This window comes from Oncorhynchus mykiss, chromosome 24 (assembly GCF_013265735.2).
Source record: "Oncorhynchus mykiss isolate Arlee chromosome 24, USDA_OmykA_1.1, whole genome shotgun sequence".
NCBI lineage: Eukaryota > Metazoa > Chordata > Actinopteri > Salmoniformes > Salmonidae > Oncorhynchus > Oncorhynchus mykiss.
The window spans coordinates 14,868,833-14,885,415 of record NC_048588.1 but is presented as its reverse complement, the minus strand read 5'-3'; the positions used below and the strand labels follow the sequence as shown (position 1 = coordinate 14,885,415).

Genomic DNA, 16,583 nt, shown 5'->3' with positions numbered 1-16,583 from the left:
TCACACGCAAACTAGAACAACGCTCTCACACAAACTAGAACAACGCTCACACACAAACTAGAACAACGCTCACACACAAACTAGAACAACGCTCACACGCAAACTAGAACAACGCTCACACGCAAACTAGAACAACGCTCTCACACAAACTAGAACAACGCTCACACACAAACTAGAACAACGCTCACACGCAAACTAGAACAACGCTCTCACACAAACTAGAACAACGCTCACACACAAACTAGAACAACGCTCACACGCAAACTAGAACAACGCTCTCACACAAACTAGAACAACGCTCACACAGAAACTAGAACAACGCTCTCACACAAACTAGAACAACGCTCACACACAAACTAGAACAACGCTCACACACAAACTAGAACAACGCTCACACGCAAACTAGAACAACGCTCTCACACAAACTAGAACAACGCTCACACGCAAACTAGAACAACGCTCACACGCAAACTAGAACAACGCTCACACACAAACTAGAACAACGCTCACACACAAACTAGAACAACGCTCACACACAAACTAGAACAACGCTCACACACAAACTAGAACAACGCTCACACACAAACTAGAACAACGCTCACACACAAACTAGAACAACGCTCACACACAAACTAGAACAACGCTCACACGCAAACTAGAACAACGCTCACACACAAACTAGAACAACGCTCACACACAAACTAGAACAACGCTCACACACAAACTAGAACAACGCTCACACACAAACTAGAACAACGCTCACACGCAAACTAGAACAACGCTCTCACACAAACTAGAACAACGCTCACACGCAAACTAGAACAACGCTCACACACAAACTAGAACAACGCTCACACACAAACTAGAACAACGCTCACACACAAACTAGAACAACGCTCTCACACAAAACCCATACACATTCAGATACTCTACATACACATGCACGCACGCACACGCGCACACGCACACACACACACACACACACACACACACACACACACACACACACACACACACACACACACACAGATGTAGGATCTTAATTTGAGCCAGTTTAGCACAGCAGGAAAATAATTCTGCAGCAACAGGAAACGGAAATTATCATTTTTCAGTAGTGTAAAACAAGTCTGAAATTACAAACTTTAGAAGCCTCTTTAAAACTCAAATACACTACAAGTTTGCATTTCCTGCTATGTAGGAAAATTCTCACCAACCTAAAAGTGATCAAATTAAGATCCTACATGTACACACACACATGCATACAGAGTCACTTTAGCTGGCCTTCATGTACATATCTACCTGAAATATCTCATCCCCCTGCACATTGATCTGGTACTGGTACTCTGTATATACAGTAGCTCCATTCTTTTGTATTTTCTTTTTATTGTAATTCTTTATCTCTGCATTGTTGGGAAGGGCTTGTAAGCAAGCATTTCATGGTTAAGTCTACACCTGTTGAATTCGGCGCATGTGACAAATACCATTTGATCTGATTTGATTTTAACACCCCCTCTTCACCTGGGGAACGTGGACATAGATCAGAGAAGTGAGAGAGACATGATAGATTAGTTCTGCCCAGCGTCAGACAGACATGACAACCTTAACCCTAACTCTAGGACTGCATCCCAAATAGCACCATATTCCCTGTTTAGATCACTACTTTAGACCAGGCCTCGAGAGGCCCTCGTCAAAAGTAGTGCACTATGTAGGGAATAGGGTGAGTTACATAGGGCTCTGGTCAAAAGTAATGCACTTTGCAATGGATAGAATGGATAGTCTGTTCTCCGTCCTGTAGGCTTCATCTGGACAGAGATTAAACAGATGTGGGATGGAGGGTTCCAGGACTACATCCATGACTGGTGGAACCTCATGGACTTTGTTATGAACTCTCTGTACCTGGCTACCATTTCTCTGAAGATTGTTGCCTATGTCAAGGTACTGTATGATGGTTGTTGTGTACTAGATAATATGAAATACGCTTGAATAAATTGTCGACGAATTCTTGAAAATACGACCACCTTACACTCAGGCTTCATTTAAATGAGTAGGAGCGCCTCACGCTCGTCAAAAGTTGTCCGGTGGAGAAGGCTGATTGGACTTACTATGTAATGCCGCCTCGCTGTCTCACCCCCTTCTCCCACAGTAGAGTTTGCCTCTCCCCTCTCTGTCTCTCCCTCTCTTCCACAGTAGACTCTGATCTGTCCCCTCTCTGTCTCTCCCTTTCTCCCACAGTAGAGTTTGACCTCTCCCCTCTCTGTCTCTCCCTCTCTCCCACAGTACAGTGGCTTCAGGGCCAGGAACGAGTGGCAGATGTGGCATCCTACCTTGGTAGCAGAGGCTGTGTTTGCCATCGCTAACATCTTCAGCTCCCTCCGCCTCATCTCTCTGTTTACAGCTAACTCCCACCTGGGACCTCTACAGGTCAGGATTATCATACTAGATTCACATGATTTGTCATTTAATACTATGTTTCTGTCATTATGTCCAGGAGCAGTATTAGGAGCAGTATTAGAGTATGACTGCTGATTTAGGATCAGTTTTTCCTTTTAATTCACAATGAATAATATTATATGGTCGGGGGGGACCTGATCCTAGATCAGTATTCCTACTCTGAGAAGATTGATACATACAGTATGGCCCCTGATCTGTAAAGCACTGAGCTGCAATTTATTGCATGAAAGGTTCTCGTTTATGATGATGATTATGATGATGAATATGACGATAATCATCATGATTCCAGATCTCTCTGGGCAGGATGCTGCTGGACATCCTTAAGTTCCTGTTTATCTACTGCCTGGTGCTCCTGGCCTTCGCTAACGGGCTCAACCAGCTCTACTTCTACTACGAGACAGACGAGGGACTGAAGGGATGCAAGGGCATCCGCTGCGAAACACAGAACAACGCTTTCTCAACGTTAGTAAAGACCTGATAATGTGTTCCTCTGTAACATGTTTAACTTTTGGGAGGGTAAACAAATTCTGTTATCTTTCCCAAAATGCCCGGAATCAGAAGGCAATTAGCAGGGAAACCAGGAATTTCAGGAATTTGGGGAAAGTTACTGGAATTTTGCAACCTTACATTTTATTTTATTGAGATAGATATGTATGTTTTGCCAATATTCTGGATTAGGGCAAAACTGGAATGGCAGCCTTTTATGATATCTTGACTATTCATGTAGATTCAGCATACGTTATACATTTTGAAATATAACCCCCTCTCTCTTGCATCCCTTTCTCTCTCTCTCTCTCTCTCTCTCTCTCTCTCTCTCTCTCTCTCTCTCTTTCATCTGTCGCTCTCTCTTTCATCTGTCTCTCTCTTTCATCTGTCTCTCTCTCTTTCATCCCTTTCTCTCTCTTTCATCTGTCTCTCTCTCTTTCATCTCTCTCTCTCTCTCTCTCTCTCTTTCATCTCTCTCTCTCTCTCTCTCTCTCTGTCTCTCTCTCTCTTTCTCTCTCTCTCTCTCTCTCTCTCTCTCTCTCTCTCTCTCTCTCTCTCTCTTTCATCTGTCGCTCTCTCTTTCATCTGTCTCTCTCTTTCATCTGTCTCTCTCTATTTCATCTCTCTCTCTCTCTCTCTCTCTCTCTCTCTCTCTCTCTCTCTCTCTCTCTCTCTCTCTCTCTCTCTCTCTCTCTCTCCTCTAGGTTGTTTGAGACACTCCAGTCTTTGTTCTGGTCTGTCTTTGGGTTGATCAGTTTGTATGTGACCAACGTGGAGGCAGACCACCAGTTCACAGAGTTTGTAGGGGCCACCATGTTCGGAACCTATAATGTCATCTCTCTGGTGGTTCTACTCAACATGCTGATCGCCATGATGAACAACTCATACCAACACATCGCTGTGAGTGAAACCTTAACCCTAACACTAACCCTAGCCATGATAGACAACTGCTACCAACACATCGCTGTAAGTCTTATGCTATCACTGGAAAGCAAAATTATTAATTCATTCACTTGTTTGTGAGCCCAACAACCTGTCTGCGGTCATTTTATATCACACAGTTTTGTTCATATCACTTGTTCAGATGCTTAGCATGTGTTGTTTCTGTTCAGGATCATGCAGACATTGAGTGGAAGTTTGCAAGAACCAAGTTGTGGATGAGTTACTTTGAAGAGGGAGGGACTCTACCTTCTCCATTCAACATCATCCCGAGCCCCAAGTCAATCTGGTATTTCATCTGCTGGATCAGGAAACACATCTTCAAGATCACCAGGCCCAAGAAAACAGAAACATTTGGAACCATAGGGGTGAGGATGTGGTCTCTAGTCTACATCAACAATAATTGTACTGAACAGTAGAGTTGTAAAATGTCAGTAATTTCCCCCAAATTCCCAGGTTTTCCAGAAATCCTGGTTGGATTTCCTGTATTTCTTGTTTATTCCACTCTGATTCTGGGAATCCTCCAACTGAGATTTCTGGAAGACCTGGCAATTCTGGAACTCCACTGAATAGTTCACAGTTGAATCTTCTACTTCTTCTCTTCTACTCTATTCTCAGAAGGTTGTTCTCAACAAATTATCATGAATGAAATGACCTGTTCTTCCCAGAATGGTTAGACGTGTGTCATGAGACATAACTGTTCTGATAGCATCAGCAGTTAGAAGTTAAAGGGATAGAGGGATCGTTCGGGAACTAATGGGATAGTTCGGGATTTGGGCAATTAACAATTTTTATGTCTCTGCATCCAGTATAAAGGGAGTTACTGGTACTTTCGCAAGTCAATGCTAACTCGTATATGCGCTAGTTTAGCGAAAAAGAATAGTGCAAAGACTGGAAGTCTTCATGTAATGTTAGTTAGCATTGGCTCACAAATCAACCTCTACCTTCCTTTATACTGGATCCAGAGACATTAAAATGGTATCCACGAGTTCATCTGACACTGGAGAAGAAGATAAAGGGCTTCATTGCCCAACTCCCAAACTATCCCTTTAACAGAGAACGGGCAGGTGATGACAGAGCTAGCTGGCCAACTCTCCCCCAAGAAGGAAATCACATGAACTGATTAGTCATGCTGCCTGGTGTGCTTTTGGAGTAAGTTAATGTTCCTCTTTTGTAGAGACGGGCTGCTATAAATGTACGAATAAACCACCAGTATCAGGTATTTATATTTAAATGGATTATTTCTCAATCATTATGTGTCAGTTTTCAATGTTTTTTATTCTGCTGATGCACATATTTTGAACTTGATTTTTCCCAAATGGCACCCTATTCTCTATATAATGCACTACTTTTGACCAGAGTCCCGGTGGAAAAGTAGAGCTCTATGGCCCTGGTGAAAAAGTAGAGCTCTATGGCTCGATTAAAAGTAGGGCTCTATGGCCCAGGTCAAAAGTAGGGCTCTATGGCCCCGGTCAAAAGTAGGGCTCTATGGCCCGGTCAAAAATAGAGCTCTATGGCCCCGGTCAAAAGTAGGGCTCAATGGCCCCGGTCAAAAGTAGAGCTCTATGACCCAGTCAAAAGTAGAGCTCTATGACCCCGGTCAAAAGTAGGGCTCTATGGCCCCGGTCAAAAGTAGGGCTCTATGGCCCGGTCAAAAATAGAGCTCTATGGCCCCGGTCAAAAGTAGGGCTCTATGGCCCGGTCAAAAATAGAGCTCTATGGCCCCGGTAAAAAGTAGGGCTCTATGGCCCGGTCAAAAGTAGAGCTCTATGACCCAGTCAAAAGTAGAGCTCTATGACCCAGTCAAAAGTAGGGCTCTATGGCCCCGGTCAAAAGTAGGGCTCTATGGCCCCGGTCAAAAGTAGAGCTCTATGGCCCCGATCAAAAGTAGAGCTCTTTGACCCAGTCAAAAGTAGAGCTCTATGGCCCCGGTCAAAAGTAGGGCTCTATGGCCCTGGTCAAATGTAGAGCTCTATGGCCCCGGTCAAAAGTAGAGCTCTATGACCCAGTCAAAAGTAGGGCTCTATGGCCCCGGTCAAAAGTAGAGCTCTATGGCCCAGTCAAAAGTAGAGCTCTATGGCCCAGTCAAAAGTAGAGCTCTATGGCCACGGTCAAAAGTAGAGCTCTATGGCCCAGTCAAAAGTAGAGCTCTATGGCCACGGTCAAAAGTAGAGCACTACAGCATATAGCAAATAGGATGCCATTTGGGACACATTCCTGTACCTGTCCACTCTAAGGATTATGTTTTCCATTTTATCTACAGAAGTTAGTAACCCAGGAGTGGATGTGTTTGGTATGATTCTATCAACCTGTGGACTGTGTTGTTTTCAGGAGGTTTTGAGGAACCTGGTGAAGAGATATGTAGCAGCCATGATCAGAGATGCCAAGACAGAGGAAGGACTGACTGAGGAGAACTTTAAGGTAAGGTTTGGTTTCCTCTGACATTCCACATTTCTTTAAAAACAATCTGAATTCAGCACCAGACAGGGACTACAAACTAAAAATAAGCATTGTTTCTGTCTCCGGCAATGAATGATAATTGACCTGCACTGTCCACTGTAAATGTCATAAATAGATAAAAAGTTGTATGTGTGCATGTTTCTTTCCCCAGGAGCTGAAGCAGGACATCTCCAGCTTTAGGTATGAGGTCCTGGGGATGATGAAGGGGAAGGTGGGGCCTGGGGGTGGGGGCGTGGCTATAGCAGGAAGTAAACCCAGTGAAGTGGCAGGGGCCTCCAGTCTGGTCTACCCTGACCACTCCTTCAAGTACTCCCCCAAGTTCCCCCCGGCCACGCTTAAGACCAACATGTTTCACGTCACCACATCCATGCTCCAGCAGAGGGCAGCCCCCTCCTCCACCTCCTCGTCCACATCCCCTTCCACCTCTCAGGGCTTGAACCGACTGGTCAACGCCTCTGTGGTACCCTCTTGGACCTCCACTGACACCTCCTCCATCCCCACCTCCTCCACTTCCATCTCCTCTCCCTCCTCCACTCCCTCCATCAAAGACGGACTGGCCAGGAAAGACATCTGTGACTTTGGGCTCTACTCTGTGTCTGAGGAGATGGGGGAGGCTGACCTGGAGGAGCTGGACTGTGATGGAGAGAAGGAGGAGCAGGGTGGAGCGAGGGAGAGGACGTGTACAGAGAAGGAAGAAAACGAAGAGAGGGGAGAGTGAAGAGAGAAGGGTTCATGTTAGAACAGACTGTTGAGGATGAGACTGCTACGTAGAAGGACTATAGAGTGAATACTGTTCAAAAGACCACAAGCGATTTGAATGTGTCATTATGATACGTCTTCATGGAGACCTGTGTAGTAACTTGTCTTGCGACTTCAGAACCAATTCAGCTCTCAGACTAATATATTCTGGTCTAGAACGTATAAGCCTGAGACCTGGAGACTAGAAGTCTGTTTCTTGGTTTGTGTACCAAATAGCACTCTATTCTCTATATAGTGTACTACATTTTACCAGGGGACATAGGGCTCTGGAACCAGGGGACATAGGGCTCTGGAACCAGGGGACATAGGGCTCTGGAACCAGGGGACATAGGGCTCTGGAACCAGGGGACATAGGGCTCTGGAACCAGGGGACATAGGGCCCTGGAACCAGGGGACATAGGGTTCTAGACCCAGGGGACATAGGGTTCTGGAACCAGGGGACATAGGGCTCTGGAACCAGGGGACATAGGGCTCTGGAACCAGGGGACATAGGGCCCTGGAACCAGGGGACATAGGGTTCTAGAACCAGTGGACATAGGGTTCTAGACCCAGGGGACATAGGGTTCTGGACCCAGGGGACATAGGGTGTCATATGGAACAAGCATATAAGACGTCATTCTCCGACCAGGATTTCTGGAAAACCTGGGAATTTGGGGAAAGTTACCTGAGTTTTGTAACCCTAGACGTGATAGAACTATCAGTATTTTATTAACAAGCCCTGTCTCTGCTGCTTCCTCCAGTCAGCCACCTGCTATTTCACAATGATCCCTTGTCATAATGCATAACGGAAAACACTAATGACTCTTACAGGTAGATCTGTACAATGTCACACCTTAGCGAATTATTCAAAACTAGTTTGAACCCTATTTCCTATATAGTGCACTACTTTTGACCAAGTCAAATTAATTTATTGTGTTGGAGGTTTCATGATGCTTGTATCTAAACGAAAGTAGATAATTGTAAGATTGTTCTATACATCATTTGAGGTTAAGTGTATCCTAGTAGCTGTGTGGGCTAATAATCCAAATGTTTGCCTTGGGATAATTTGAGCCAATTACCACAGGGTATGTTGAGCCAATGACCATGGGGTATGTTGAGCCAATGACCACGGGGTATGTTGAGCCAATGACCATGGGGTATGTTGAGCCAATGACCATGGGGTATGTTGAGCCAATGACCATGGGGTAATTTGAGCCAATTACCACAGGGTATGTTGAGCCAATTACCACGGGGTATGTTCAGCCAATGACCACGGGGTATGTTGAGCCAATTACCACAGGGTATGTTGAGCCAATGACCACAGGGTATGTTGAGCCAATTACCACGGGGTATGTTGAGCCAATGGCAAGTTGAGCAAATTTAAATGTTTTCTTCCCATGCGTAATCCAAGGCATTATCGCTGGGATAGGAGGTAACAACAAGGACTGTCCTATTTTAAAAGTGTTTAAAAAAGTACAGTGTTTATTAGGTGTTAAGCCTGTGTTAAAATATGTTTAAAATTATTTAAAGACAAAAAAGTGATTGTAATTGTGTTAAAGATAGACATTGTTTAAAAAGGTAGTGGTAATATTTAATTCAGTACAGACATTTGAAGGCGGCTTAACTTACCCTGTCCCACAGTTCATATCACCCTATACCCGGTGTGTTGTGCCAAGAGACTACTTTTTTTGGACAAGCTATGTTTTAAAAACTGTAATGTTTACATGAATTCGGATTATTTCCATGTTAGAAATAATACTATATTTCCCTTTACGGAGTGATACAGAATGGAAAAAATGTCTTAACTTACCCAACTCTCCCCTACAACTGAATGTTGACATAGCTTAGCTTGTGAAATACCATTCATTAGCTTTTTGTGAGGAATTCCCCACGTTCTTACCATATGATGCTATACTCAGTACTGACAGTAACACTGCACACTAACTCAGCTCCCAGCATCCCATTGTTAACCTTAAAGGGGCAATCCAAGAGTGGTACAGCCATTTGTGCATATTTTGGGGGCTTTTTATAGCTCCGTTTATTTGAGTGTTTTCTTCTTTAGGCCCATCCCTCAGCCGTTTACCAAAACAAGTGGTGGAGTTACCACTTTGTTGTTATCATGTCAGGATGTGAGGCAGATGGTTCAAGTCTCAGAGATTTATTGACTATAGAGGGGGTGGCAAAAGGCAGGTCGAGGACAGGCAGGGGTTTGTTATCCTGTAATAGTTGGCAGACGTAGACGGTAGGCAGGCTCAGGGTAAAGACAGGCAAAACAGGTCGTAACCGGGGAGACTGGAACAAAAACAAGAAAGAGGAACGAGACAAGGCAAACTGGCAACAGTCAAAACAGAAAGCACAGGTATAAATTCACAGGGGATGTATGGGAGACACCTGGTGGGAGACACAAGACAAGGTGAAACAGATCAGGGTGTGACAGTTGTTTTTCGAATCCTAGATTTGCCCTTCAAGGTAAGATACTGGGACTCAGCATCCCATTGTTAACCTTAAAGACATACTACTGCATTCACATGTGAAGTATTGCATTGTATTCTGCTATTCTGATTATGCAAATTGATTAGATATGTATACTTTCTGAGGGAGTGCTAATGTTGTGTTTTATATCTGGCATTCATTCAGGCTCCAGAGGGCTATACAACATGAATCAATAAACATAAATATGTTTTTAACATAGATGATTTGAAGTCAGTATCACCATCCTTTAGACAGACAGTGAGCGTTTTCTCACATATATATCACCATATATCACACGTTCCTCATTCATCTTTTTGCACTTCCATGGATATTCTCAGCTTCACACCTACAGATCTGCTGGGGTGTCTCATCTACTCATTAGATCTCTGTCTCCATGGTAACATGAATTGGAAGAATCCTTTTCTAATATGAAGGTACTTCACTGCTACTTCAGACTGGTTAAGGTCACACAGAGGAACATTCGCTTGGCTGAGAAACCTGTTGAAAGTCGTAAACGAAACATTTTTTTGTAAAAAAAATAAATAAATCCCGATCCTCTTACACATATTTCTGTAATCGTTTTTATGGTAGGACAGATAGGAATAGTTTGTGAGACAGACATAAAGGATTTAAGGGCACAGACAGACGGCTGAGCAGAACTAGTGCACTTTATAGGGTATAATTTCAGAGTCAGACATAGCCCATGTGTCTGCTGCTCCTCTCCCCAGTCACTCAGTGTTCCAGCAGTCTGCTGGCCTTTACAGGGAAAAGTCACACTGCATGTGTTAAATGAGTTAACCAGCCTGGGTGTTAAAACACTGTCATTACTCTCTCATCTAACAGGGACATGCTGCTCCGGGAGATTTCCTGGTTCCTCTGGCTAATGGAAATACTTAATTATGGATTGCAGAGTGAATTGATTGTAGATTGTTTAATAGGATTAGAAACTGTAACAAATCACAATAGATGTGGTGGGAGCCTGAGCCTGACTGCCAGTCTGTGGTGCTCTCATGCAAATTATTTTTCACTCATTGTTATGCTTGGCTTGACAATGACAGCAATTGGAGTTGGGAAACCTTGGCTTTGGACTATGGGCTGAAAAGAACTTCCTGCATTCTCCAGCATGTGTCATAAGCTGTAAGGGTTAGGGTTCAGGGGACATGTGCTGTGTAGTTTCTGGTGTGTGTACTGTGTACTGTGTAGTTTCTGGTGTTTGTGCAGAATCTAGTGAACAGTAGGAGTGTTCTGTTCCTCTAACCAGAGAGAGAAGCACACTGCCCTCCCTGACGGTAGGGTTATCTCTATGATCCTGCCGACCTCACATAGCGCATGTGGAGCAGCAAAACAGTGATTGACTTGTTAGTTGGTTTGTGTGGTGCAGACACATCTCTTCAAATAGCTCAGAGAAGCAATTTGATTTGATTGCTCCATTTCCAAAGGTATGTTAAAGTTGCACAGCTCACACACTTGAAAAATGACATTTCAAACACATGCGAACAATCAACAGATCATAGAAATATATTATCTTATTCCCTTCTGTTAGAAGTTAGATGATAACTGACCCTTATCACCCACACACACTGGTATGATTGTCTAGAGGGTTTTCTTCCTCAAAAACATTTTAGAATGGTGTTGTGTTTTTCTTGTTTTTTTTATGCCCATAACACATCACTGGGATTTTCTCCAATTTGCCTCCCATAACAATTGAGTTAGTTAAATTATGAATTCTATTTTTTAAAGGCTCTATGGACATATGAAACATAGGCGTGTATTTGTGGCATTGTTTGTTCCTCTGACGTGTGGACAGAGAGGCTGAGCGAGGCTTCCTTCCCTAACATCTTTAGTGTATTAAAGAGTTCATCTGGCTCTGGTATTTACAGCCACACTCTGAACCCTCTCCTCTCCTCTCCTCTCCTCTCCTCTCCTCTCCTCTCCTCTCCTCTCCTCTCCTCTCCTCTCCTCTCCTCTCCTCTCCAATAGTCATAGATTCCTCTATGTCACACTACCCTCAGTCCACTAGGTGGGGCTAAACACAAACTGTTACTTTTGACAGATTACTTCTCCTACCTCTTGTGTGTGAGTTTTGTTTATGTGGTTTAATAATTAGGAGTTGATACACAGATTAGTGACTGGCATTGCAGGACTCAGCTTCTGTAGGTCCATCTGGAGTGTGTTTGTGGCTTTCTAAATCTGGAGGCCAGCTTTGTTCTGAATAAAATGACGTACAGCCTCCAGTGGTGCCTGCCTGTTCACAGAGGTGACTAATAGTGCAATATGGTACCATGTCTGTCTGGACCTTGTCTGTCTAGAACAAGATAACTCTCTGTCTAGCTACTTGTTTTCAGAAAGGAACGGTGGATGTATGATCTGTCTTCTACATTGCCAGTGTGGTTTCTACAGGTATTTTCCATGGCATAAATAAATACCATTGTGATTTTTTGTGTGGTTTTTCCTTAAATTGAAACGGAATCTCAACAGAATCTGAAGTATAAAATCTGAAGTGGGAGCAAATTATATCAGTATCAAAATTATTACTAAATCAAAAATCTCAATGATGACAATACCTTCCATTAATCTTACAACTATTTCCCCGTATAGTAGCGTGTCGCACTACACAGTATTAGTGTAGAGTGCGTAACATGGTCTTGGAGGGGTGCTGGGTGGTCCAGGCGTGAGTCTGGCTTTGGTGTGTTCCAGTCCTCCCTCTTATTTCCTCAACCAGCCAGCCTAGTGAGTCTATCCTACTATATAAGTTCCCTCTCCCCAGCCAGATCCCATTTCTCAGTGTTTCTGTGTACCTGGAGGAGCTTCCTGGGATATCATCATGAAGATCCTGTTTGCAGCTCTCTTTTCTGTGTTTGTCCTGTCTAACTTTGACATGGCGGACTCCTCTTCTTATGATAAGATAGTCTACCACAGTAAAGTCAGGGCAAGAAAAGAGGGGTAAGTTAATTATTTTAAATTAGTATTGTTATTATTATTATTATTATTATTATCATTAGTAGTAGTAGTGGAATTGTTATTGTAATTATTGGTATTATTATTTGTATTATTATTATTGGTATTATTACTGTTATTATTATTGGTATTATTATTATTGGTATTATTACTGTTATTATTATTGGTATTATTACTGTTATTATTATTGGTATTATTATTATTGGTATTATTACTGTTATTATTATTGGTATTATTATTTGTATTATTATTATTGGTATTATTACTGTTATTATTATCTGATGGACTTGATCTGTATTTACTGATTTATGCTGATGCTACACAGTCTCTACAAATGTGTCATGCAAAAGTTGTTTTAAGTCCAAACTTTTGCTGAGTTGAAACACAACTCTTTTTCTGCTTTTATCATAATTTACGGAAACAAATTATATCTGAGACTTTCATTCTGAATATGATTATTTCATAATTTCTAAGTTAATCATGCTTTAAAGTTCACTTAACAACATTTAAGAGCTAATGTAAATAAAATGCTATGTCAGATACATTTTTATGAATGCAAAATTACCAAAAGTTAAATAACAAAAGTGAAATATACTGTGAATATGAAATAAGGATAAGAAATCAAACAGGCATACAGTATTTATTACATGGTATGCTGAGTGCGGAACACTTTAGATATTCCAAATGTGTTCATTTAACCATCTGTCTCCTCTGTTTCCCTGGCGACCGTTAGACCCAACGTGTGCGCTCTGCAGCAGGCCATGGGGACCAAGAAGAAGTATTTCAGCACGTGTCGTAATTGGTATCAAGGGGCCATCTGTGGAAAGAAAGCGTAAGTCAAGTTTAGTTTTTTGGGGGTTCCCCCAGGACACATTCTTTCCTTTGTGTTCAAATATGAATAATATGACACTGCCAGGTTAGGGTCCTCTGTATGGACCACAGAGGATGTGTCCCAAATTGCTCCGTATTACCAATATAGTGCACTACTTTTGGCCCATAGGGGGTCATAAGGCTCTGGTCAAAAGTAGTGCACTATACAAGGAATAGTGTGCCATTAAGGACACTGACATGGACCCAGGAATGATGAAGTCTCATGTGCCACACAGAAATGTCCAAATGGACACAGGGTGATCCCTAGTGCCATGGAAACTCCTATGGACCACACAACGTCAGAGCAGAGCTTAATAATAACAATAATAATAATCATCATTTGGTGGGTGCTTATATTTGTCCTTTTTCGCACATGTACAGGTGTGTATTAATACACATGTGAATTGGTAATGTTTTTTTTTTTATATCCCAACTCACCCTGAGACACCCTCAGAGAGTGGGTTCACAGCCATGGGTAACATTCCCTCACTTGGAAGTCAGTGTAACAGATTTATGTGCCTTTCGTGAGGCACGGATTATACGGGGTATGTGATATGGTTCGGGGTATACGGGGTATGTGCTATGGTACGGATTATACGGGGTATGTGCTATGGTACGGAATATACGGGGTATGTGCTATGGTACGGATTATACGGGGTATGTGCTATGGTACGGATTATACGGGGTATGTGCTATGGTACGGTTTATACGGGGTATGTGCTATGGTACGGATTATACGGGGTATGTGCTATGGTACGGTTTATACGGGGTATGTGCTATGGTACGGTTTATACGGGGTATGTGCTATGGTACGGATTATACGGGGTATGTGCTATGGTACGGATTATACGGGGTATGTGCTATGGTACGGTTTATACGGGGTATGTGCTATGGTACGGATTATACGGGGTATGTGCTATGGTACGGATTATACGGGGTATGTGCTATGGTACGGTTTATACGGGGTATGTGCTATGGTACGGTTTATACGGGGTATGTGCTATGGTACGGATTATACGGGGTATGTGCTATGGTACGGATTATACGGGGTATGTGCTATGGTACGGTTTATACGGGGTATGTGTTAAGGTACGGATTAAACAAGTATGTGTAGTACTCCCGGGTGGCTCAGTGGTCTAAGGCACTGGATGCTGAGTAGTGTTCTATCCTCCTGGATGCTGAGCAGTGTTCTATGCTCCTGGATGCTGAGTAGTGTTCTATGCTCCTGGATGCTGAGTAGTGTTCTATGCTCCTGGATGCTGAGTAGTGTTCTATGCTCCTGGATGCTGAGTAGTGTTCTATGCTCCTGGATGCTGAGTAGTGTTCTATGCTCCTGGATGCTGAGTAGTGTTCTATGCTCCTGGATTCTGAGCAGTGTTCTATGCTCCTGGATTCTGAGCAGTGTTCTATGCTCCTGGATTCTGAGCAGTGTTCTATGCTAGCTATCCTCCAGGATACTGAGTAGAGAGTCTGGGTTCGAGCCCAGGCTCTGTCGCAGCCAGCCGCGACCGGGAGGTCCATGGGGCTATGCACAATCGGCCTAGCATCGTCTGGGTTAGGGAGGGTATGGCCGGATATCCTTGTCTCATCCGCACTAGCGACTACTGTAGGGGGCCGGGCGTAGTGCGGGCCGGGCGCAGTGCGTGCTGACCAGGTCGCTAGGCCGGCTTCCATGTTGGATGCGTGCTGTGTTAAGAAGCAGTGCTGCTTGGATGGGTTGTGTTTCGGAGGACGCATGGCTCTCGACCTTTGTCTCTCCCGAGCCCGTACGGGAGTTGTAGTGATGAGACAAGAAAGTAACTACTAACAATTGGATACCACGAAATTGGGGAGAAAAAGGGGGTAAAAAAACAAAAAAACAAGTATGTGTAGATTTACGATCACCCTTTAGAACCAGTCAGGGAGTTCCCTATATAGTGCACTACTTTTGACCAGAGCCAAAAGTAGTCCCCTATACAGAGGATAGGGTGCCATTTGGGACGCAGGGGGAGTTTTAGGAAAGATAACAAAAGGTCTGTGTTATCTTTGACTAATTTTGCCACTAACATCAGAGGAATGTCTAATGTATAAAGATGGCCTGCCATCAAATGCCCTCTCATCATCTTCATCCATGTTGAGAAACAAAGAGACCTTTAATGGTACTATGACTGAACTTGAACTTGAGAGGGAGAGTAGTTGAGAAGGATAGGTTTAATTAACATAAACACGAACATCAGTAAAGAATAATCTAGGAGGATGACGGACCATCAAATACCATCTCTTCATCTAGTGTATGTTGGGAAACAAAGACTACTCTGAAGAGAGTTCAGAGGGTTTAGTAATGAACGTCAAAGGAACAAGATTTAAGATTATACCCAAGCAAGCCTTCAACTCCTACATCAATGCACAATCCCAAGCATTATAAAGGTCCTGGTTACTATGGTTATGATGGTATTATTGTATGGTGAGCGTGGTCGCCGTAGGGACGCCACAGTGGTGCACCGCTGGTTCCTGGCTCTGATAGGGCAGTAATGTGTCAGCCATATTTACTGGTTGGAGGTTGAAACAGTGGAAACTCTTTGAGCACAGACAGAAAGGACAGAGCCCACATAGGACAGAGAGGTTTCCACATAGTGCTGCTCACACGAAACAGACACAGTATAACCACATATTATAACAACCACATAGTATTTCAAGGATCACATTGGAAAAAAGTATATTCCAAAGTACTTTCATGTGAAATCTATTATTGTTAGTGTTCTATGCAACCTATTCTCCTGGATGTTGAGTCGTGTTCAATGCTAGCTATGCTCCTGGATACTGAGTAGTGTTCTATGATCCTGAATGCTGAGTAGTGTTCTTTCCTCCTGGATACTGAGTAGTGTTCTATGCTCCTGGATGCTGAGTAGTGTTCTATGCTAGCTATGCTCCTGAATGCTGAGTCGTGTTCTATGCTAGCTATGCTCCTGGATGCTGAGTAGTGTTCTATGATCCTGGATGCTGAGTAGCGTTCTATGCTAGCTATGCTCCTGGAAGCTGAGTCGTGTTCTATGCTAGCTATGCTCCTGGATGCTGAGTAGTGTTCTATGATCCTGGATGCTGAGTAGTGTTATATCCTCGAGGATGCTGAGTAGTGTTGTATGATCCTGGATGCTGAGTAGTGTTCGATCCTCCTGGATGCTGAGTAGTGTTCTATGCTCCTGGACACTGAGTAGTGTTCTATGCTCTTG

The 16,583-nt window shown here is 43.3% G+C and overlaps 2 protein-coding genes across 3 annotated transcripts in view; both read left to right on the top strand.

The window, feature by feature from the left end:
* LOC110503831 (short transient receptor potential channel 4-like) overlaps positions 1 to 7,054 on the top strand; it is a 35,301-nt gene extending 28,247 nt beyond the window's left edge. Inside the window, exons 8-15 of the mRNA XM_021582383.2 lie at positions 1,796 to 1,935; positions 2,278 to 2,421; positions 2,741 to 2,913; positions 3,642 to 3,837; positions 4,050 to 4,244; positions 5,054 to 5,095; positions 6,208 to 6,297; positions 6,488 to 7,054. Of these exons, the coding sequence (XP_021438058.2) occupies positions 1,796 to 1,935; positions 2,278 to 2,421; positions 2,741 to 2,913; positions 3,642 to 3,837; positions 4,050 to 4,244; positions 5,054 to 5,095; positions 6,208 to 6,297; positions 6,488 to 7,054 (1,547 nt within the window). The remainder of the gene's footprint in view (positions 1 to 1,795; positions 1,936 to 2,277; positions 2,422 to 2,740; positions 2,914 to 3,641; positions 3,838 to 4,049; positions 4,245 to 5,053; positions 5,096 to 6,207; positions 6,298 to 6,487) is intronic.
* A 4,835-nt stretch (positions 7,055 to 11,889) lies between these two features.
* The window catches only part of LOC110503830 (periostin), a 34,355-nt gene continuing 29,661 nt past the window's right edge, over positions 11,890 to 16,583 (top strand). For both annotated transcript variants that reach the window (XM_021582380.2, XM_021582381.2), the window contains exons 1-3: positions 11,890 to 11,946; positions 12,314 to 12,489; positions 13,238 to 13,336. In XM_021582380.2, coding sequence (XP_021438055.1) covers positions 11,905 to 11,946; positions 12,314 to 12,489; positions 13,238 to 13,336 — 317 coding nt within the window. In that variant the 5' untranslated portion in view covers positions 11,890 to 11,904. The remainder of the gene's footprint in view (positions 11,947 to 12,313; positions 12,490 to 13,237; positions 13,337 to 16,583) is intronic.